This window comes from Trematomus bernacchii, unplaced genomic scaffold (assembly GCF_902827165.1).
Source record: "Trematomus bernacchii unplaced genomic scaffold, fTreBer1.1, whole genome shotgun sequence".
Taxonomy (NCBI): Eukaryota; Metazoa; Chordata; class Actinopteri; order Perciformes; family Nototheniidae; genus Trematomus; species Trematomus bernacchii.
The window spans coordinates 3,924,817-3,947,408 of record NW_022987840.1 but is presented as its reverse complement, the minus strand read 5'-3'; the positions used below and the strand labels follow the sequence as shown (position 1 = coordinate 3,947,408).

The 22,592-nt window shown below is 41.7% G+C and overlaps 1 protein-coding gene across 1 annotated transcript; it reads left to right on the top strand.

Annotated features, from left to right (window-relative positions):
* The first annotated feature begins 533 nt into the window (after positions 1-533).
* On the top strand, positions 534-18,897 carry smg5 (SMG5 nonsense mediated mRNA decay factor). Its single transcript, XM_034112624.1, has 22 exons — positions 534-942; positions 1,665-1,763; positions 3,292-3,415; positions 4,404-4,560; positions 6,135-6,224; positions 6,560-6,649; positions 8,353-8,431; positions 8,527-8,652; positions 9,435-9,503; positions 10,407-10,633; positions 11,034-11,171; positions 11,826-12,734; positions 12,832-13,001; positions 13,085-13,160; positions 13,970-14,145; positions 14,702-14,860; positions 15,082-15,141; positions 15,581-15,740; positions 16,305-16,395; positions 16,519-16,593; positions 16,710-16,848; positions 17,548-18,897. Exons 1-22 carry the CDS (start codon positions 878-880, stop codon positions 17,629-17,631), a joined length of 3,363 nt encoding a protein of 1,120 aa, XP_033968515.1. The 5' UTR covers positions 534-877; the 3' UTR covers positions 17,632-18,897.
* Positions 18,898-22,592: the final 3,695 nt, after the last annotated feature.

The window sequence follows — 22,592 nt, the reverse complement described above, 5'->3', positions numbered from 1 at the left end:
GAGAGGAATTACAACAACAGAGTTTATAGTCGCTATGGTCACTGTGCAATGGAGGGAAAGCATTCTTATTAATAACATAATGATGTCTTCATTAGCAGAAGTTTTTTTCATCAACCTCATGCCCTCTTAAGAAAGAAAGACAAGGAGGGCAAGCAAATTATCGAAAGGTGAATGCAAATACAATGAGAAGTGGAAACTATTTATGTTGTTTGTGACACAGCCATAATGTTATTTGCATATACATATACAGAATATAAAAAAGTCCTGTATGCAAGTATATATTGCAAAATTAAAGAAAGGCAATTTTGCAAAGAGCATTTCTACTTTTGTCAACTTACTTACTTAGAAGTAAAAAGTCTCAATATTTCCTGCACCATATATTTTCTTCTTTTCTAAATGTCTAATTTCCTGTGGCAAAGGAAACAAGTGGATCAAGATTTTCGGAAATTGGGGCATCAGCATGCAACCTGGCAACCCCTGTTTTAGTCTTGTGAGTGTGATCTGTACTCTCGCGATAATCAGGCGGTCACTGCCTGATAGAAATAATGGCCGCTTTCGTAGCAATGGCTGGAATGGGGAACAACACAAGAGACATATCAGAGCGTTTTAGCTGACCAGGAAGACCCCAAATCACCAGGCACCCCCCCCCTACCCGGTTTTCAGAACGAATGGGTAGAGGGGGTCTTGCCATAGGACACAATAAACGAAAGAGACTCGGAGGGAAAGGGAGGAAAGCTAACCTTGATAGCTAGCGCTAGCTGGTTGTCACTGCCGGGGGAACAAACCCGAGTATCCGTGACAACTGCGTGTCTGGACGGCTGGAGGGAGCGGGAGCAGCCGCTGGAGCTTGTGTTCAAACCTCTGGAAGCTCGCTAACATGAGTGGACCGGGGCAGGACAGCGAGCCGGAGGCGAAAGTCCTTCTCATCAAGCGGCTTTACAGGTAATGTTAAGATGCCGAGGCCGTTTTGCGTTTAGCTAACCGGGGTGCTAATTGAACGTTATTGTGCTGGGTAACTTCGCGCTAGCCCATAATGTTGGCTACCACAATAAAGAGTCCGTGATCTATTCTTCTATTCAGTAATATGTCTGTACAAGGAGAAGCCCAACTCCAGATACATCTGACCGGGCACTCCTCATGCTTTGTGTAGCCTGAGTTAGCTGCATGTGTCATTGCTTCTATTATGTATTTATGCATCTAATAAAGTAAAGCAAAAGAAGATGCATATGCTATTGCATAGGAAATTGCAAAGATGGGATGTATAAACCCCTTATGGCTTGTTGAGGACTCCCACCTAACATTGAAATTAAAGAAAGCTACACGTATGCTTGCACTAGTTGACAAACGGATGTAAATCAAAGGATGAAATTGAACTGTATCATACCTCATAAACATAGAACTGTACTTTGTAAAAACATAGATCAATCAAAATATCTGGTGTTAACCATAACAATGGTTATAAGACACAGTTACAATGCCACTGTGAAAGGAAATAGGAAGTAACTTCAAACATTTAATTACAAAAGTACCTCTCTATGGTGCTTAGTACAGAGATATGAAACAGAAAGTATGGTTGCTAGCTTGATCGCCCACAGTATAAAAATCCCAACATTAGCCTTGTCATTATGCTAACTAATGTTCTCTATTTGCCCAATGCTACCCAGGGCTGTGGTGGAGTCTGTGCACAAGCTGGATGTCATCATCGGCAGCAAAGCATCCTACAGAGAGGTCTTCAAGCCGGAGAACATCAGCCTTCGCAACAAGTATGTCCATCTGTCTTACCAGCATTGTGTGTAAAAGGAGGCAGACGTTCAACTTTAACATCTGGCCAGTTGTTCTGAACATAATTATGAATTTAAACCCCTCACACAGCTCACCTCCAGTTCATTTGGCTGAAATACTTTTTTCTAGGAGGCTCTGTGTTAAATTGGGCATGACTATATTCCGCCTAGAGCATCTCTGTGAGATTAAAGACTCAGATCTGACCTGATATTTGGAATCCAAGTTCTGAACAAATCCAGTTTTCACATTAGAAACACGTCTAATGTATCTTAACTGGACCTGTAAGCTTCAACGTCTAATTTAAATCTATGTGTGAGGAGTTGTGATCGCTGCATGCATACTATGAACTTAAAGCTCCAAAAGAGAAAGTGGAATTTGGAGTTAAATGTGAGGAAGGTACTGTATTTACTCACAGACAGAGAGACAGTTTCTCTCTGTGACTGCCTTAGGAACCAACATGCACTCTAAAGAATTCAAGAGGTCCCTTTATTTTTCTATCAGGGCTGCATTCAGAGCCTAAGCAACTGGCTGGTTAAGCAATTAAGCAGAACATTTATTGTCAACGACTTGGCTAATCAGCTAATTGTGTCTGTCGTTTTTCAAGGAAAGCTGCCAAACACAAGCTAATTCCAGTGTCTTATTGTGAATATTAGCTTGTTGTGTAATAGTTTACTGAATATCTATAGATTATGGACTGTATTGGGAAACATATTTTGGTTTTATTCACCTTTTTATGACCTTTTTTAGACAAACCTCATAAGCTGTTATCGAGAATATAATTTCAGCGTTTGTTGCATGTGCATTTACTACAATACCAGGGCTTTGCATCTCTGTAGACCCACCCCCAACATCTTGAATAAGTGTTCAGATTCTTCCACATTTTTACACCAATATTTAGAGCTTAATCTAAAAATGATCAGTTCACACAAGAGTCATAATTTGTACTTCACATGCATATGAGATGATCTGTCTCCCTAGTGCAAGGTGAGGCTTTTTTATTATTGTTCTTGAGTATTATATTATCTTCTATGGCTTTGAAGGAGCAAGCAGACGAGCATCTCATCAAAGAGGAGATAATGAGAGATACTGCGGCTAACTCTATTATCAGAATTGTGTCATTGCCCACACACATAAAGGGGACAATGATTTCACAATATTCTTGAGAACAACTCTGACTTCTTAAACAGTTTACACGGACCATATGAGTCACAGAAGGGAAAGGCATGCTTACAATTCATTTGTATTTGACAGCACCAGAATCTTCAGTTGTCTTTCATGTAGTGTCTATACATTGGAGCGGCAACTAAAGGTCATTTACAGAATATGAACTTGTTTAATCATAAAAAATGCCTACCAACCAACTTGTGTCCTTTAAGGGTTTAATGTAAAACATAGCCCGACCTGTTGTTGTGAAACTATGTGACTCATTGGTCTACTTGTCAAACCGGTGACCCAACTACCTCCCTAACTTATGCATGTGTGTGCTGCTTTTTGTGTGTGTGTTTACAGGCTGAGGGAGCTCTGTGTGAAGCTGATGTTTCTCCATCCTGTCGACTACGGCCGTAAAGCCGAGGAGCTGCTCTGGAGGAAGGTCTACTATGAGGTCATCCAGGTTATCAAGACCAACAAGAAGGTAACTGGCCTCTACAGCAGTGTGTACAAAAACCTCCTCGCCTGTGTTAGCCAGACAGTTTTCTGTTGTTATCCAGCGTGACTTCCTGGCTGCCATTTAAAGGTCAGCTCTACCTTGACATCTGCCATTTTGTGGTCACTGGTGCGTAACGTCCAAATGGTGTGTTCATTATATGCATGGACGGTTTCAATGGAAATCAAACTTCTAAAATATCCCTGTTGCCACTTTGCTTTTGATATTGGACCAACACCCTGAAAACAGTCCCAAATGACTGCCCTTATCAAAAGTAGCCCGATCATTTCTGTTGTGTACCTAGTGTGTGTGTGCTCTGATTCAGATGCTTGTGAAAATGTCGAAGGTCAAAAGCAATTTTAGTAATTTGTTTTTTACCTGTGTACGTAAAAAAGACTTCTTAAAGTGGAACTCCAGCAATTGGTTTTGGGTTAAATACTAGTGTTTACGTAGTACTTTTATCAAGTGCGGGACATCTGTGAGAAATCGTTTTCATGTCCTCAAGTAACTCAGCGTAGGAATAGAAGTTTGAAAATGGAAAAGAATGTCTGCTATCGTGAGTTCATCCATTCGATGTAGACCACTCTTCCTCTCTGCTTGACCTCAGTGGCTCGAGGCTGTGTTGACCGCTGTTGGTTTGTTTGTAGATTCAAATGTGTTGCACTGACCTCGTTTGATTATTATGTTGGTAATATTTGCGTCCTGTTTTGATAAGGAAAATAAATGAATGGTAAAGATATAATTCATCTGGTTCTGCTGCATCAGTTTGAATGAGTCCAACAATATGCTATACAGTGGAGTAGTCTTGTAAAGCTGGTGTGCAATATATTTGAGTTTTCTAGACTTTTGGGCCTTTTTGATGCTTATTGTAAACTACAGAATGTTATACAACGTAGGTCCTGATTCAAATTGTAGTTGTGGTTAAATCTATAATATCCTGCTTCCTCTCCTTTCTTTTTCTTTTCCTCCACTGTAGCACATCCACAGCCGCAGCGCTCTTGAGTGCGCCTACCGTACACACCTGATCGCCGGTGTGGGTTTCTACCAGCACCTGCTGCTTTACATCCAGTCACATTACCAGCTGGAGCTGCAGGACTGCATCGACTGGACCCACGTCACGGACCCACTGATAGGTGAGAAACTAATTCACACACAGAGAATGACTGTATATAAAACAGGCAAACACGCAAGCAGAATCTAATCTCTTTCTAAAGGTTTTTTTAAGAAGGATGTGTAAAATGTACATGTTCTGCATGTGCTTGTCAATATGCATGCCCATATATTACAAATCATCACATTTATAAAAAATCCCGATCAATTTATTGGCTATTTTCACAGGAGAGGTGTGAATAATAAAATGACTTATAGCAGAATTCTATTTAGCTGCTTTGTATTTTGCATGCTGGTTCACTTTAATGGCTTACTACAACAGGGTGTCCGCGGGGTCTTAAAAAGTATTGAAAGTTGATGAATCAATTTAGCGAAAATTAAGGCTATTAAAAAGTATTAAACGGCATTTTCCAAGGTATTACATTTTGTAGCTTGTTTTCAATAAGTATATAAATTGTCCAAAGAGGTTGTATTCTACAGTTTGCCTGAATGTAATCATTGCGTAGGTGTGTAGTGTGATTCTGTGTAGTTTATTTATGGCATCCTGTTGGATTTGACGTCATGTGAACAGGACATCTCACGCTCACTGCTTGATAGCGCGCGAAGTTTACACCGGTTGTTAAACATCATCGTTATGGGGAAATGCAAGTCTGCGTCCAAATGGTTGGAAGATAAGGAGGAAGGACAATCAATACTGTATATAGTAAATGTGAGGTAAAGTGTGTCGCCAATGTAACCGGTTAGAACTCGAAGTGGCGATGAGGTCTTAAAATGTATGGAAAGGGTCTTAAAAGGTATTAAATTTGACTTCAGGATTCCTGCATATACCCTGTAGAACACTTAATAGAATATAACTGAACAATGGTTAACTTGTCCTTTTTCTACTATAACAACTTGACATGCTTTTCTCTTTTTCTTTTCTTGAAGATAAATCCACTAGCGCACATCTTATTCTATTACCATCTTAGCAAATCAAATGAATAATAAACCCATAGTACCCACTGTAAGTTGACCAACATTTACAGCTGGCATTATATACTTTCACACTGGATAATGAATGGTGTGATCCCAGCATTGCATTTAGACCAGGTATTAATGTGTCTATTGTCTGAATATAGTCCTATCAGATGTCAGTGTTCCCTCCACTATGCACAGCAGTCAAATGGGTGGAGAAGTGCCAAGTCAGAGTATTGTTGGTGGACGAACGGAAGCAGGTGCAGGGTCACCATGGTTCTTGCTATAGTGCAGATGATACTAATCCTTTTACTCAGAAGCCATCAGACAACAGGGGCTAACGGGTGAAATGTAAATGTCCTGTCTTCCGGCATGAAGTGAAAGTTTATCTAATCTAGACATATGATCTACTTTGCAGCCTAAAACAGAAGCACTTGTGAACTTGAACACCCCAGGGACAGAGAAACAGGACTAATGTCTCAGAGCTGCTTCTATCATTATGACTCTGCTGTTTGCAAAATCGTGGCTTTACAGTGATTTGAGCTGGTCCTTTTTACATAACTCAAAGTCATTTTGGGTAGGTGCTTCAGCTAAATGCTTGAAATGAATGGGAAGAAAAACATTGTGTAATCGTTCCTCGCAGGTCGAAAGAAACCCGTGTCAGCCACCCCCAAGGAGATGGAGTGGGCACAGATGGCCTGTCATCGCTGTCTGGTCTACCTTGGAGATCTAGGTAACAACATGATTATAGAATATGCAATTATTTCTTCTCTTTTCCCAGCTTGTAAGGGTGTGAGGCAGCATGTGTGTGTCATTCAGCGTGGGAAAAATTGGCGTAGCTATAGAATTGACAAGAACCTGTTTAGTTGATTTAGGCTTACATGATACAGAGATATAAGTATTTTATGAGACACATTAAAATACATTTTCAGCATGTTCAGTGTGCTTATTGATATGAAGGGGAATATAGAAATGATTCAGTGTACATTTATATATCTTAGCCTGAGTTGTATCCTGTTGTTGACAGTTATTATAACTTTATTCCTGTTAATAATGTGTCCTCTGCAGCACGTTATCAGAATGAACTTGCCGGAGTGGAGTCTGAGCAGCTGGCAGAAAGGTTCTACCATCAGGCGCTGTCTGTCATGCCACACGTGGGTGAGTGACTGTAATGTAACCATTTTTTTTAACAAATCCCTTGCTGTTGCCATGGTCAGGAAGAATGTGGTACATTTTCTGGCCTCTGAGAGTGACAGGAGTACCGTTTCTAAAAAGATGTGGAAATGCTTTCATAAGTAATATTTCTTTTAGATGTCAAAATAAGTGTTGAATCTTAAAGGTCACCTATTATGCAAAATCCACATGTTCATGTCTTTTCTACATCAACATGTGTCCCCCCCCCTCTGTGTAAAGAGATTCTGAAAGTTTCAGGAAAAAAAGATTCTCTCTCTTTTTGTCCTGATCCATTTATATAAAAACCTGTCTGAAAATGAGCTGATCAGATTTTGGCCACTTTATGATGTCATAACGATTTTTTTGCTTGTGTAACCATTAGCCAATAACCAACCAAGGTAACCCCCGCCCCCACCGTATCACCAAATATCTCTCAGAGGGGCGTGGGGAGTGGCTCCTTATTTTCATCTAAAGTAACAGACAGAGAATCAGCACTTTTGAAACAGGGCTGAAACAGAGGGGATTATGGGATGCTACAATGCACGATCTGTTTGGTATTTGGAGCCAAACACTTCAGAGACATGTTTTGTATATATCTGAGACCTATAATATATTGAGGAAAAACAGTATAATAGGGGACCTTTAATGTTCAATAGAAAAACACAGAAATTAAACAAAGGATGCTTTCAGAAATGAATTTTCTTCATAATTGCGTTGTGGTTGAATGTGGTGTTTAGATTTCAGTGAATTATGTGTTCAAACTCAATAAGAAACTATTTTGAGGAAACACTGGCTTTCTTGGCTTTCTTTGTGAGGGTTGTATCCAAACAGCATCTGCAAATACAATGTAAGCCAGCAACCACTAGCCTAGCTTAGGTTAACAAGTTAAAAAACAGAGGGAAATTGCTAGCTTGGCTCCGTCCAAAGTGTAACAACATCTTCTTATCAGGACCACCACAGCTCACTCACACATGTCTTGTTTGTTTAATTTGTACAAAAAATATTAAAACAACAATTTGCCAATTTACAGGATGCTTGTGAGCCAGACATTTTCTTGGCCAGGAGCCGTAACTTCTCCGCTGGTTAAATATGATGTAATATTAGTACGAGTCATTTTTACTATTCAGTTTTTATTCAAATTAAACAAAGGAGCTATAACATGTGACTCATTGAGCTTCATATGTGCTTTGATCAGAAATGTATGCTTAAGTGGGATTGCCGATTTATTTGTCTCTTTTATTTGAACTATTTTGTTACTCCTTGCTACTTTTCTCCTGAAGCAATGCATACGGTGATCAACTTTGCATATGATATCAGGATCTTCCTGTGAAATGACAAAATGTGAATCCTAGTTAATGGCACTGCCTACTTTTTTGGGCATGTATCGTCTCTTATTTATTTGTCAAATTGAGCTTGACGTAAGGGAAAGGATTCTCAGTCGACACATTACATTACATTTCATTTAGCTGACGCTTTTATCCAAAGCGACTTACAATTACAGGGACATTCTCCCTGGAGTAACTAAGGACTAAAGTGCCTTACTCAAGGGCACACTAGTGGTGGTGTTCCTGGCGGGATTTAACTCACAACCTTCCGATCATCAGCCCACCTCACTATCCATTAGACCACCACTATCCCTCCACCACACATCACACAGCTGTTGAATAATTCCCTTCATCTGTCTACAGGAATGCCTTTCAACCAGCTGGGCACACTGGCAGGGAGCAAGTTCTACAACGTGGAAGCAACCTACTACTACCTACGCTGGTGAGTAATGTCTCTGTCCAATTACGTGTGATGTTAACCTTTTAAAATACAACGTAATAAGATAAGAGTCTTACCATATGTTTTACCTGTGCCAGCATCCAATCAGAATCCCCCTTCGAAGGCGCCTATGGCAACCTGAAGCGCCTGTTTGACAAAGCTGCCAAGATGTACCACCAAGTGAAGAAGCAGGAAATGAAGAAGCTGTCTCCATCTCGACAAAGGTGAGGACGAGCATTCACAGAATAAAAAACTAAATCTCCCCCGACACATTAAAATGAATTACGTCCAGAGTGGAAACATTTCTGGTGTTCAGGGAAACATGAGCCCCCTCTGGACAGCAGTGGTATTAGTAATGGTTTTCACTGGCTTGCCTGGTTCAAATCAGACTCAAATTAAATGTTTTCACTTCACTGAGCAGAGCCATTTTGGTTCCAAGTGACATCTGGGGATTCGCATGATTACCAACTTGCTTGCCCGCCGTTTGAATCACAAACACACTCTCACCAGTGTTTGGATAAGCAGCGTCTCTCTGCAGATGGGATTAGATCATTGATGATCCCTGAGGGGAAAGGATATTGTTCAAGCATGAAAAAATGCTAGTAACACCAAGAAGTAGGAATTAAAGGCAAATGAAGCATGTAATAAAAGCATTTCAAGAGATTGGAGACTGGAGTGTAAAATAAATAAACCAATGTCATGTTGTTTTTGTGTGTATGGGCAAATAACAGTATTTTTCATTATACGTTGGTAGAAACCAAGGCTGGCTTTGTTTTATTTACCGAAATATGGGTGTCATTTTGCCATTTGTTTGTGGACACAGTAGTTGTTTCCCTGCTTCCAGTATTTATGCTGAGGTGTTTTGGCTCAAATGTTTAGCTTGGATCATTTCACCACACGCACACGCGCCTTTTTAAAGTGTTAAATGAAAATGCAAACAAAATACTGAATTTGATTTAAAGAATCTGTGTTAATAAGATCTTTTTGCTGTGACTATTTTGTGCAGATCTAAAGACATTAAGCACCTCCTGGTGAGCTTCATGTACCTCCAGAGCCTGCTGCAGCCCAAGAACAGGTGAGTGCTTGTGCGGTCACTCATCTCCCATCTTTCACCACTGAACCAGTTTGTATTCTATTTATGAATTTGTGTTTGTATGAATTTGTGTATGTACATATGTGTGTATATATATATATATAAATATATAGAGACCATTCTCCTAACTTGCCTGTATATATTATATGAATGATTATATCAATTATTCAAGATTATAAGTATACATTTAAATTGTATGTTAACATATATTAAGATGTAAAAAAAAAAAAAGGGAGAAGGGGTCGGATTAAATAAGTGTAAACTTCTTCCGACCCCTTTTCGGACGTGTAATTAGCTAAAGCTTTGTTGTTTATTGATATCAGACAATGATACTACAGATTATTCAATTATTAATTAAATGTTTCGTTTTGTTATTGCATTCATTTGTATAGTACTGTCTGTATCACCTTTTGTTTCATTTGTATTTTCTTTGGTTTTACACGCTCGAAAGAAAAAAATAAACTAAACCAGTCCACAGTGGAAATAAGGCTCTGGCGTTAATGTATTTGTAATCGTTAACCAGTCTATTGGTATGTTAAGACTACATGAACACAGTTTGTTGAGCATTTTCATACTTATAATCAAATGAATCCATCTCTAATGATTCCAGTGATATCAGATATTTGGTTTTGTGGAATTTGGACAGAGATTAGAAGTGTCCAATGTTTACTTCCTGAATAAATGGTAAAACAAACTAGGGGAAAAAATGTACTCATGAGTAAATATGAAGTACGGCAAAGACTAGCATATGATAATTCCTGGTCACTCTACTTGCTCCACTGAACTGATACAGTGTTGTGATAATTACCCATGGGTCATTCACTGTTATATTGTCTGCAGTGTATTTCCAGTGCATTCTTTTCATTATGATCCTTGTGTCTGTAGCCTGATGGAGACGGAGCTGACGTCGCTCTGCCAGTCGGTGCTGGAGGACTTCAACCTGGTGCTGTTCTACCTGCCGCCCCCGTCACATGCCGGGGCGCACCACCCCCCCAGCGAGGAAGAGGAGGAGCAGCAGGTCGCTGAGAGCTCCTGCCCCGTGCTTCCCGACAGCCTCGTCTTCAAGATGGTGGTCACCTGTCTGATGGTGGTGCACAGCCTGAAGAGGGGAGGTTAGTGTGACCTCATGTGCATTTCACCATTTATTGGATGTAAATGTTTTCAAATACGTTTCAATAACTAATCTATAACTATAACAGAGCAGTGCACTTTTTTTCAAAGCATATTCATTGGGTTCGGTTATCTAGCTTAGAATTGGAGTAATTATCAAAGGAGGAAAAAGACACCACACAAGTGGAGCTTTGTAATTAACTAGAAGCACATATAATGCTCTCCATGTTGTCCCAGTTTCTAGCCAGCATAGTTTCTGATGGATTGTATACCAAAACATCACACATTTGAGTGTGTAACGGGTTTAACTGTGCATGATTTATACTGCCATGGGAAATGCTTTCTTGTGACAGTTATCTTTGAAAATCTAAGTACTAACAAATGTTGTTTTTATGTCTTCAGGATCGAAGCAGTACAGTGCGTCCATTGCTTTTACTCTGGCGCTGTTCTCCCATCTGGTGAACCACGTCAACATCCGGCTGCAGGCTGAGCTGGAGGAAGGGGAGAGCCAGGTGCCGCCGCTTCACACTGACGTCACAGGTGAGAGGGGAGATCTCCGTATCTGAAAAGGGAAGGAACAAACAATCAGCTGCAAGTTAGTTAAAGGTGGGGTAGGTAATTCACTTCAGAAGCACTTTTTGTTATATTCCATGGAATGCTCTTAACATCCCGATAGCAATGAACACATTAAATGCTTTGACAATAAATACATAAAAAAAATGTCTTCTGTGGAAGCCGTGGCGCTGTAAAAAGCACGACTAGCTGGATGGCCTACCTGCCTGTCAGCCTTCCATCTGTGCACAAACTTATCTCGTGCCCTCATTGGTCATGTGCGCGTTTGTGTGTGTTGGAGGAGGGGCTCTGTAAGGAAGTCTGAAGGAAGGGGCAGATTTTTTTCGGCTGCGTACTTTCAAATTCTAGCGCACTCGAGCTGGTTTCTCCATTCTTACCTACCCTACCTTTAAGTCTCAGAGTCAGTGTCTGACACATAGATCAATGCATCAAATCCCCATGGATGTATTCTCATTTTATTTAGGATTTATGCTGCTTTGTGTCATTTAAAATGTAATCTTTTGGGAGAACTACAGCTATTTGTGAAGTTAAAAGCAATTTAAAGCTTTACACATCTTGACATCTTTTACAATTAACATGAAGGAATACAAACAGGCAGTGAATTCTTATTTTCTTTTCCAGATGACCTGGAGATGAGGGATGTGTCCGCCCCAGCGACAGAGGGGAAGCCTCTGCAGAACGGCTCCCTGGAGCAAGAAGATGAAGAGGAGGAGAAGGAGGAAGACGGCTCTGAGAGGGTTGGTGCCAAAAAGCCTTGCAGTGTGGAAGAACAGCGCAAGTTAGAGGAAGAGAAACAGAGACAGAAGAAGAAGTACACCCGCCTCTCCAGACTGCGCCGACGTCGCTGCGCTCGCAAGGACACTCGAGGAGGAGAGGACGAAAGCGACCTGAGCGAGGGCTTCGAGAGCGAAGAGGACGAGGATGAGGAAGACGAGAGGAGACGGCGTACTGATTCAACGGGGACTACCACGACAGCAGCCCCGGTCAATCCTCCATCCGTCAGGAAGGAGACAAAGAGAGGGGAGGAGGGGGTGTGGGGGAGCGGCTCAGAGGAAGAGGAGGAGGAAGGGGGGACGGCGTTCGATGTGGAGACCGACTCGGACATGAACAGCCAGGAGTCTCGCTCGGACCTGGAAGACATTGAAGACGCGGAAAGCCCGGACAACTTGGAGGGTCAGGCGCGGGAACAACAGGACGAAGAGGAAGATGAAGAGCAACCCAAGGAAGAAGGGGGCGAGGACAGGGACGGGGACACGCCTCCAGCCACTAACGGCCCTCTGACGCCCAGCGACTCCAGCATCAGCAGCAACCTGCAGGCCATGTCCTCCACGCTCTTCCAGGCCAAGCGCTGCTTCCGCCTGGCGCCCACCTTCAGCAACATGCTGCTGCGGCCTCAAGCCTCTTCCCCCCCGGGCATTCCCACCCCCACTGAGGTCTCTGCTCCCCCCTCCCAAGAGACTCCCCCTCCTCCTGGGGAGACACCCTGCGATATCAACCCCGGTACTGCCAATGGAAACACCACTGAAAATGGTAATGTTTTGCCTCATTTTAATGTGATGTGTTTTTTTTATCTGTGCTTTTTTTTTTCAGTTGATCAGTTTTATGCTTATTATCGTGTCACATCTAGACTTGGACTCGGACACAGAAGGCAGCCAACACAGTACTCAATCAGTACCGAGTGAGAAAACCCTCTTAGAGAAGCTGGAGATCCTGACCAATCAGGGGTTGATCCAGGTGGTGAAGGTGTTTGTCGACTGGCTGAGGACAAACACCGACATTATCCTCATGTGTGCACAGGTGAGGGGAGGAATGTCTTGTTTTTTTAAATATAAAACATTGACTTTGTCGGAGTATATCTAACAACATGCTTCCTTCTGCAGAGTTCTCAAAGCCTGTGGAACCGACTGTCTGTGCTGCTCAACCTGCTACCAGATGGCAGCAAGATGCTCGAGGCTGGTGAGTTACCGCATAAACATTTATCTTCCTGTAAAGCTCAGCAGGCGCACGATAGCACAACAGTATCTTGGTTTTCATTCCGTCTGGGTCCACTAATACAAAACATTTCCCTTGAGATACTGGGTAAAGTATTTAAAGGAGTAGTTAAACATGTCAAGAACTACATGTATTTGCTTTCTTGCTGAAAGTTTGATGATACTCTCATATCTGTATGCTAAATATAAAGCTAGTGAAAGTGGGTGATTTCCTTGGTTACGCATTATTATTGTCCAGCTAACCGTTAACCTCTATTAGCAGTTTTCAGAGCTAATGACCTGCTGGCTATATCTGAATTCTTAGATACAAGTTTCATGTGTGTAGGCTATCTTCTCATCTAACTTTCTGGAGAAAGAAAGTCAATTACTCTATTTCCCAAAATGTTAATCTATTAGTTTTAATGAGTGGTAAAAGAAAACTCCGGCTTACTGATAAAGATAATTATATTTTCATAATTTCAATATTATTATGTGCTGAATCATTTCAATAAATCATTACACTCATAGTAAAGTTGATGATTAAAAGCAAGTATTAAATACAAGTTTAATGCAGTTTGGTGGTGTGATTATTTATGTGGTTTTTCCATGTTGTGATTTGTATGTTGTCCATATCCCACAGCTCTTTATTTATCCCTGTACTGTGTGTACTAACTTAATAAACAGTGATAATACTGTGCTTTCTCTGTGTTTATCACACACTGATGACTGTGCTCCAAGTCAACAGCTCATGTATTTGTTTATCCGTGTGTGTGTGTGTGTGTGTGTGTGCCGCAGAGCTGGGTCTGAGTGCCGAGGTGACGGAGCTGTTAAATGAGTGTGAGCAGCCCGGTCTGATCCAGAGTCTGCTGCTGCCCGAGGACTTGGCCCTGCGACACCTGCCTGCTCTGAACGCAGCTCACCGCCGCCTCGACTTCACTCACCGCAACCCCTCCCTCAGCTCCCTACAGGAGGTACACACACACTAACACACAGACACACACGCAATTCATTTTACAGATGTTCAGTGATGGTTGAAAACTCAAAAAAAGCATAAGCTCTACCATGCCAAATACCATCATGGTAGAATTATTATATACCGTATGTTGCCTTTTGTGTTTTGGTCTGAGCCTAGTTTGCAAATATATTTAAACGGTCCTTATGAAAGACAGACCTACATAATTGTACATTATTTCTATAATCACTGAAATGTAAGGATCATCTATACACAGAACCCTAACCTAAGCATGGTAGAAGTGACAACAATTGCCACTATTTTAAAAACATTTATAACAGATTGATTGAAATGACCTCCTTTGTTATGTGTATTATATGTTAAAGAAACACAGATATATGTCTGTAAATCTTACCCCAACACTGAAACAGTGTCGTGTTAAAACACACACACGATAAACAAAATGGTTGTACTTTGAGTAAAACAAATGTAAAGTTCATTTATCCTGCCCATTATGTATTGATCAAACATAATACAGAGGCTTTGAAGTATTTCCTCCTCCCTCTTTCCTCCAGTGTGTGGTGCGAGTGTGTTGCATTCGCAGTTTTGGCCACTTCCTGACGAATCTCCAGGGCAACGTGCTGCACTTCAACCCGGAGGCGGGCATCTTCACCAGCATCAGCCAATCGGAGCAGGATAATCTGGTGCAGCAGGCAAAGGCCCAGATCCGAATGGTGAGTGACATTCAAACAGAGCAACGGGGAGGAAGAACCACAGGGGGCTGCATTCAGTCAACTCTCATTATTGTGTGCAGCTCATACAGTGAAAATGGTTTTGTGTAACTGTTGGACTCAATAAATGTTTGATTAATGACCTGAAATCAAAGATGGTTTTTAAGCAAAGCAAATGTCCCTTTTTAACGCCAACTCTCCTGTCTTTATCTTTATTTGTCCAGGCGGAAGAGGAAGCTCGTCGAAATCGCTTGATGAGGGATATGGCCCAGCTTCGACTACAGGTTTTTAATATTATCACTCTTTCCACTGACTGTTTACCCTGTCTGTGTTTCCCTTTGAAATCTGAGCATTGATACAGCATAGACCCAATGCTGTGCTCATACAGTCATCAGTGACAAAAGAGCAGAGTTCCCAGGCTTTTGGGAGAAAATGTATTCTCTTTTTTTATGTTTGTTAAGAAATAGAGCTTCTACAATAACCTTTATTATAAATTATAATTAAAGATATAATTAGTGAGGAACAATATTATCTTAAAGACAATGGTTAAGGTGACATGAACATGATTCAGTTCAAGTCTAAATCCTTCTAAACAGAGACATCTGATTGAGGTTGAGCATACCATATAGAACCCCTGATATAATAGTATATAAACCCACACAAACATCCTACATGAATCACTCCTAATCAGTTGTATTGTTTCTTCCCGTCTGTTCCCTGCAGTTGGAGGTGTCGCAGCTAGAGGGCAGCCTCCAGCAGCCCAAGGCTCAGTCCTCCATGTCTCCCTACCTGGTGCCAGACACAGCTGCTCTCTGCCAGCATCTGAACCTCATCCGGCAGCTGGCCGGCAGCGGCTGCTTCATCATCATCATCCCCCGGACAGGTCAGTGCCCCCAGCAGCACGGTGCGTGTGTTCAGGCCCCTGTGTGTAGCATAATAAACAAGGTAGAGGGTGGGGATTCAGAGATTTGATGCATTTCATGATCTCTAACTTTACAGCAGAGGGAGAAAATCATGCTGAATATATTATATAATATTATTATCTTCCATTCAGTTATCTCAGATAATGTTATTCCATATCTTTTACCAGGCTATCTGCAGGTTTTGAATAGAAAATGTCAGGTCATTTAATCCAATTATCAAACAAATAATTGGTGATTTCATCCTGTTGATTGGATTTGTCGTTTTCGTAATTTTCTTGGGCTCTTGATCAACCATAATAGGCTATTCTGACATGTTATATACTAAAAGAGTTATTGATTAATAAAAAGTTCCAGCCCTAAACACTGGTGGGGTGACAGCTGTGGTTTCAAGTGGCTTGACCAGCCGTGCATCGATGATAATACAAACAAGAAATGTGCCTGTTTAAACAGCCAAACCAAATGTTATTTTTTACTGTCATGACTATTTGTTCGGGTATTTCATCTGGACTATTTCTGTGTTGCAGTGATTGATGGGCTCGACAGGCTGAAGAAGGAAAATGCCGGTGCGAGGGACGGCATCCGCTTCTTGGAGTCTGAATTTCGCAAAGGAAACAGGTGGGTGTTATATTACATGTAAGGTAACTGATGGAGACCCTTGCTGGGTTTTTTAGAATTGGATGTTGATGGATGTCCTATATTAAAACTTAATACAATAATCTGTATGTCATCCTTCTGTAGGTACATTCGCTGCCAGAAGGAAGCTGGCAAAAGTTTTGAAAGAGATAAACTGAAACGTCAGGACATCGAAGCCTGGTAAACCCTGCTGCTCTTCTACATATACCTATATTTGATTCTTAACATACTCATGATTGGATGAGTGTGACCTCTATTCTGATTGGTCCTCCTTTTTTCTTTTTCTTTTTGTCTAGGCAATTATACAAGATGGTGGACAGTTGTCGTCAGCTCACAGTCTCCCAGAGCAATGGAGATGAAGACACAGCCGGCATGGTGACCATTCTCACTGACCATCAGGTGGAAGAGCTTTGCACTCGGTCCGCAGCGATGAAGGTCAGTCACTGATCTTATTGTGTTGAGTTACAGACACAAACACTCAGGAAGTTGACATTTTTCACGACAACATAAAGCTGTGGGATTTTCTTTTTGCTACAGTGGGGCCTTGGGTCTTTTTTTAATCTCGTTTTATGTTGTTTTAGAAAGCAAGAAGGACTACACCCTCAACTTATAAACAGATCCTCACAAACACACCTTTGGTTTTAAGCTTGTAGCCATTCGATTTTACACACTTTGTATTCAGTTTACTTTCACTTAAAAAAACGTGTTAGAAAAACCTTTGAATAGAATTGGGAGAGATGAAACCCTCTTTAATTAATGGTCACACATGCAGAGCACACAGCACACACAGTGACATGTGTTCTCTGCATTTAACCCATCCTAGTACCAGGAGTCTAGTACTAGGAGCAGTGGGCAGCTATTGCACAGTGCCCGGGGAGCAATGGGAGTGAGGGGGGAAGGGGGGTGTCCGGTGCCTTGCTCAAGGGCACCACGGCAGGGCAGGAGGTGAACTGGGACCTCTCCAAGTAGCAGTCCCACACTCCATATTTTAGGTCTGGTCGGGGACTTGAACCGGCGACCCTACAGCTCCCAGTCCAAGCCCCTACTGACTGAGCCACTGCCGGACAGTGCATACTGAGGACCGGTTTTGTCGCTCACGTTTTGTATAAATTTGAATGTTTGTTTGTTTCTCAGGCGGCGATCCAGGCCGCAGGCTCGGCGGGGATGGAGCTGAAGAACATCGTGGAGTTTTACCGGCAGTGGAAGGAGATCGGCTGAGAGTTTTAACGGGGGCAGCTGTCGGCGCTGCGAACAGCTGATCGATCACAACACTCGCTCCCTCTCTCTCTCCCACTCTTTTGCTCTGTGTGTATCTGCGTCTCCATAGGCAAAAACCAACTCAAAAGAAAGCTGAATCGAAGGAAAGAGTTTAAGCTTAGAGGGGTGGAAAAGTTAAAACAGTGGAGTAATGAATAAAAAAAAGAGGACTGCGGGCGAACTGGCGCTATAAGAAAGAGCAGATCTCCCACCTCCCAATCCTAAACATAAAGAGTGGTGCGGGGTGCGGAAACGGTGGGGGAACGCTACACAACTTTTTAAGTGCCCCTGGTTCACACCCTAACCAGGAATACACTGTATATGTTAGCAAACAAGTACATACGTGTCGAGAGAGAAACCGCACCACACATAAACACATTCATGCTCAGATGAATCCATATAGATGTTTAGAGCAGTGGTATGGGTTTTTTGTTCCCTCCTTCCCTTTCCCTTCAGTCTTTATTTGAGAAAAAAGGGTAAAGAATGTGCGAGTCTGGTAGGGCTGCGTTGATTTGGGAAGCCGAGGGTGTATGAAGACAACTTAAAGGCAGAGAAAACACTGTCCACCTGACACCTGAGGCTCCAGCCCAACAAAACAAACCAAGCGTCTCATAGCTCATAGGCCGCTAGGAAAGCTTGAGGAAGACAAATGTTTACTTCTCTGAGATCGGTTTCTTTCCTATGTGGCTTTTTTTCATTTTCATTTGGTTTTCTTTATTTGCAGTGTTCTTTGTGACCAGTGACTTATGTATTGTGCTAAAAACACGACAGGCTTTGCCCTGTTATAAGTTTTAATTTGGATTTTATTTTTGTACCCAAATGATGTTCTTTATTTTGCTTTTTGTAAGCTACATCTGAATGAGATACGCAAGAATGTTTAAGGGAAAGGGAAGGGGATGTTGTCGTGTGTTGATCCACTGAACAAATCCTTCAGTACTGAAATTAACCTATAATCCAGAATATATTTATCAAGGTGTCATTTTAGAGGGAGGCATGAGCTGATTAACCTCATGTTGTAGCTTTTCATCGAGGAGGCCCGGAGGAGAGGGGCCCGCTGACTTTCCCAGAGGACTGAGGGTAGTGTTTGGACCCCTATAAACTCCTAAAATGTATCCCATCTTCATCACCATTTCCATAGTGACTGTCCCATCATGCACAGTGCAAAAGAAAACCAGTATATGTGTGTGGCCATGCATTGAACAATAAAAAGAAACTCGTATAAGATGATGACTTCTCCCCTCTTCTTACAATTCCTCTGTGCCATCAAATTAATTGCTGTCCAACACAATTGCATTCCACCACTTTTTGCACATAAAGTGGACTTTAGTTTTCATGAACACTACTTAGCCTCTGAAAATATGTGTGCGATTACTTCAGTAGCTTCAAAGAGAGATCAAAATGTCAGTAGAGCAACACATGGGCCTGTATGGGTGTTTCAGAGACCAGTGGGACATGAAATACATTCCAGGAAGTCCTCTCAGTTACCAACACATTGCACAGAGGTTTCAAAAATGAGACCTGAAACTTCAATTCCTCGTGAATTCTCTCTAAGGACGTTTCTCAAACTAGGTCTCCATGTGCCATTCTTTCAGTTTTTCCTCTTGTGTCCCTCTCTAGTCCGGGCCCCATGCCCACCACTGACCGAGCACACTGAGTAAATAACCAATCCCCTTGCAGCAGGGTCAGTCCACTCCGACAAGACGGCTGGCACTGGGACTGGCCTCATTTTTTTGTTGGGGGGGGTTGGGAAACCTCACTGACCCAAGGCAATCCTCTTTCTGTGAGCCCATGAGGCTGTGGGGCTGCAGGAACCTCAGAGTAAACGGATTGGGCTGCAGGGACAAAAATGAGAAGTGTAAACATAAAAAAACGGCCATGAGTTAGATTTATTACTTGAGTTAAAAGCGCCTGTGATCTGTTTGGGAAATGTCCATGCAGGGGTCTGTGCTCGCAGTGGGCAAATGCCTCGACTGTCTAGAGTTTATGTGTAAGTAACCTCTTGGTTTTTGGGAATGTTTGGACTTCACATGTGCTCCTTATTAACCATTTCCTTGCATACATTCTCTCTCCTCTCCATTCAGACCCTAATGCCATACATGTTTGCACCTATGTTATTGATCCTGGAGCTCTTGCCCTCAGCATTCCCTCCAGACAGTGAAAAATAATCTTTTTTTTGTTCTTTTGCCACATCCAATGGAAAGAAGTCTCTGCCCTGAGGGTGGGATTTCAACATTGGGGGCTGCAGTAGTGTTTTATTTGGTTACTGCAGGAATGTGCAGAGGAAAGAGGGGGGCTGTTCAGTGCAATAGGGACAGGGCCCGACTCTGGAATGACAATGGATTTATAACTTCTTTTATTCCCAGAGAAGTATTTCTTCACTTAATTATCAACGTTTGTTATCTGTTCATCTGAACCTACAATGATCTCATCGGACACCTAAAGCTGAAAGGTCAGACCGGGTTCCTGCTTTGATCTGCAATAGTTCTGCAGCTTCTATCATTACACAAACAGCGACTCAGTGTTTTGTCTTACTGGAGACCCTTGTTTTTGTAAACTCACTCTCCTTACTCTCTTTAAGAGACTCTGGAGGTCTTTACTTGTAAGACACTCCCTGTTATTAGGAACTTCCATTTGTTAGGAACTTGACGCGCTGAATAGTACTTCCAAACACTTTGGGGATATCCCTCCCATGTTTTCTTACTTTCAAAGAATTGATTTGCACATGCTTTCAGTGTTTGAGCAGCCTGGGTCCAGATTAGATTATGTCTATTATTTTGTGCCCAAAACTATTAAAGGTGGGGTAGGTAAGTTTGAGAAACCGGCTCGAGATACACTTTTTGTTATATTCCATGGAATGCTCTTAACATCCCGATAGCAATGAATATCTTAAGTGCTTTGACAAAAAAATCCATACAGAAATGTCATCTGTGGAAGCCGTAATACTGTAAAAAGCACGACCAATCATTTTAGCGGCCCGGCTAAAATAACTGGATGGCCTACCTGCCTGTCAGCCTTTCATCTGTGCACAAACTTATCTCGTGCCCTCATTGGTCACGTGCGCGTTCGTGTGTGTTGGAGGAGGGGCTCTGTAAGGAAGTGGCAGATTTTTTCCGGCTGTGTATTTTCAAATTCTAGCGCACTCGAGCTGGTTTCTCCAAAAGTACCTACCCCACCTTTAAGTAATAATATTTGAATTGTGGATATATGTTCTCATTCATTTTTCAAGTTTTTTATTTATTTATTTTGGCTCCATCTTCATCTTAAATTATTATCTTTTGTTATTCATTCATTAACATTTATGGTACTTAAAGTGCTTGAGGACAATTTGAAGTGTACTTTATTTGGGTGTTTCCATCCAATCATGATTTAGAGATAAAACTATTGGGGTTTTGTTGTACTCCAATAGGTTAATTTGGTTGGATTATAAAATATGAGGCATCACTCTAAATTGAACTGGGCTACTTTTGCTTATGCTACCACACTCTTGCTTGGGTACATTTTGAATGCAGGGCTTTTTATTTGTAATGGGGAATTTTTATTATTTGATATTACTACTCTTAATTAACTTAAGTATATTTCACCACTGGTATTTGCTGAGTTTGCCTATCTTGAAGCCCAACCACTGCCTATGTTCACATTAACTTCAGGAACATTGATTCATGGTAGATAACTGCATGGTGAGGTGCGGCGCTTACCTCTGCCATACTAAGTCAAGTTTTCATCTTGCAATTAATTATTTATAGCTAATGATCAATCAATGGGTTCCTCCAACATCAAGCTCATACGGTGTTGTGCTTTTGTTAGGAAGCTAAAGTGTTTGGTCCTAAAATCCCAAAAAGTCATACCATACTTTTGCAAAACATTTGATGGGATCAAAAAGTTGTTTTGACAAAAACTCAATGTTTTTCTTTTTCAAAGAAAGGAGGATCCCACAGGCTCACATGAAGCCTCTCATTCCTCGAAAGCATGTAGAAATAAGTCAAAGGCAACTGGACTTGTGAAACCTTGAAAAATGGTGGTTGACTGACATGCTGGCTGTCATCGCTGTCATGTTACATTACCTAGGGTGGTTTAATACACATTTATGCATTATATTTTCGTTGCAAATACTTTTGTACTTTTACTCAAATTTGTAATTTGTGACTTTAGGTACAAAAAAGTTCTCATGCAGAATGAACCACTATTATAATTAGTGATGTGTGAATGTTGTTTTTACTAATCTTAATAGGCAAAGTAACTAAAGGTATAGCCTACTTTCACTGACGTAAAATCCTGATATGTAAAATCCTTTTACTTCTAAAAGAGTATTTCCGTACCCTGTGGTAGAAACTACAATTTTGATTTGACAAAAGCTAAAAAATGATAGTAGCCCATTTCTTTCACCCCACCTGGCTAAGTCTTTTCTTAGCACCTATGCTTACGGCCCCTACACACGGCGGCGTGCGTTGACGCTTCAACGCTTCTGCCCATTCACTTTGAATGGGGTGACGTCACGATTCGCCGAACTGCATTCTGGGAGCAAAGCGTAGCTTTTCTCGCGGTGCTCGCTGCAAAAGTAGAGCAATGTTCTACTTTTGAAGCTGAGGCGGAGGCGGCAGCCAATCAAATCCCGCGTATGCAAATCTGACAGTTCAAGCGCTAGCCAATCAAACCGCGTGTATGCTGAGAGAGCCAGACCGCAGTTCATTTCCTCATATGCCAAAAAATTGAGGAGAAAATAATCGGAGCGGTAGGGAATCACCCGGTGCTTTCAGTCCCTGTTCACCTACCGGGATACAAACCGGAGGAGCCAGGCATGGAGGGAGGTGGTAGAGACAGTGGGTGAAACTGGTAGGTTTTCGCCTGTTTGGGGAGTTTATATCCAGTGTACTTCGTTTGAATGGACAGCAGGCATAGACAGTATATTTAGCCACCATGCAATG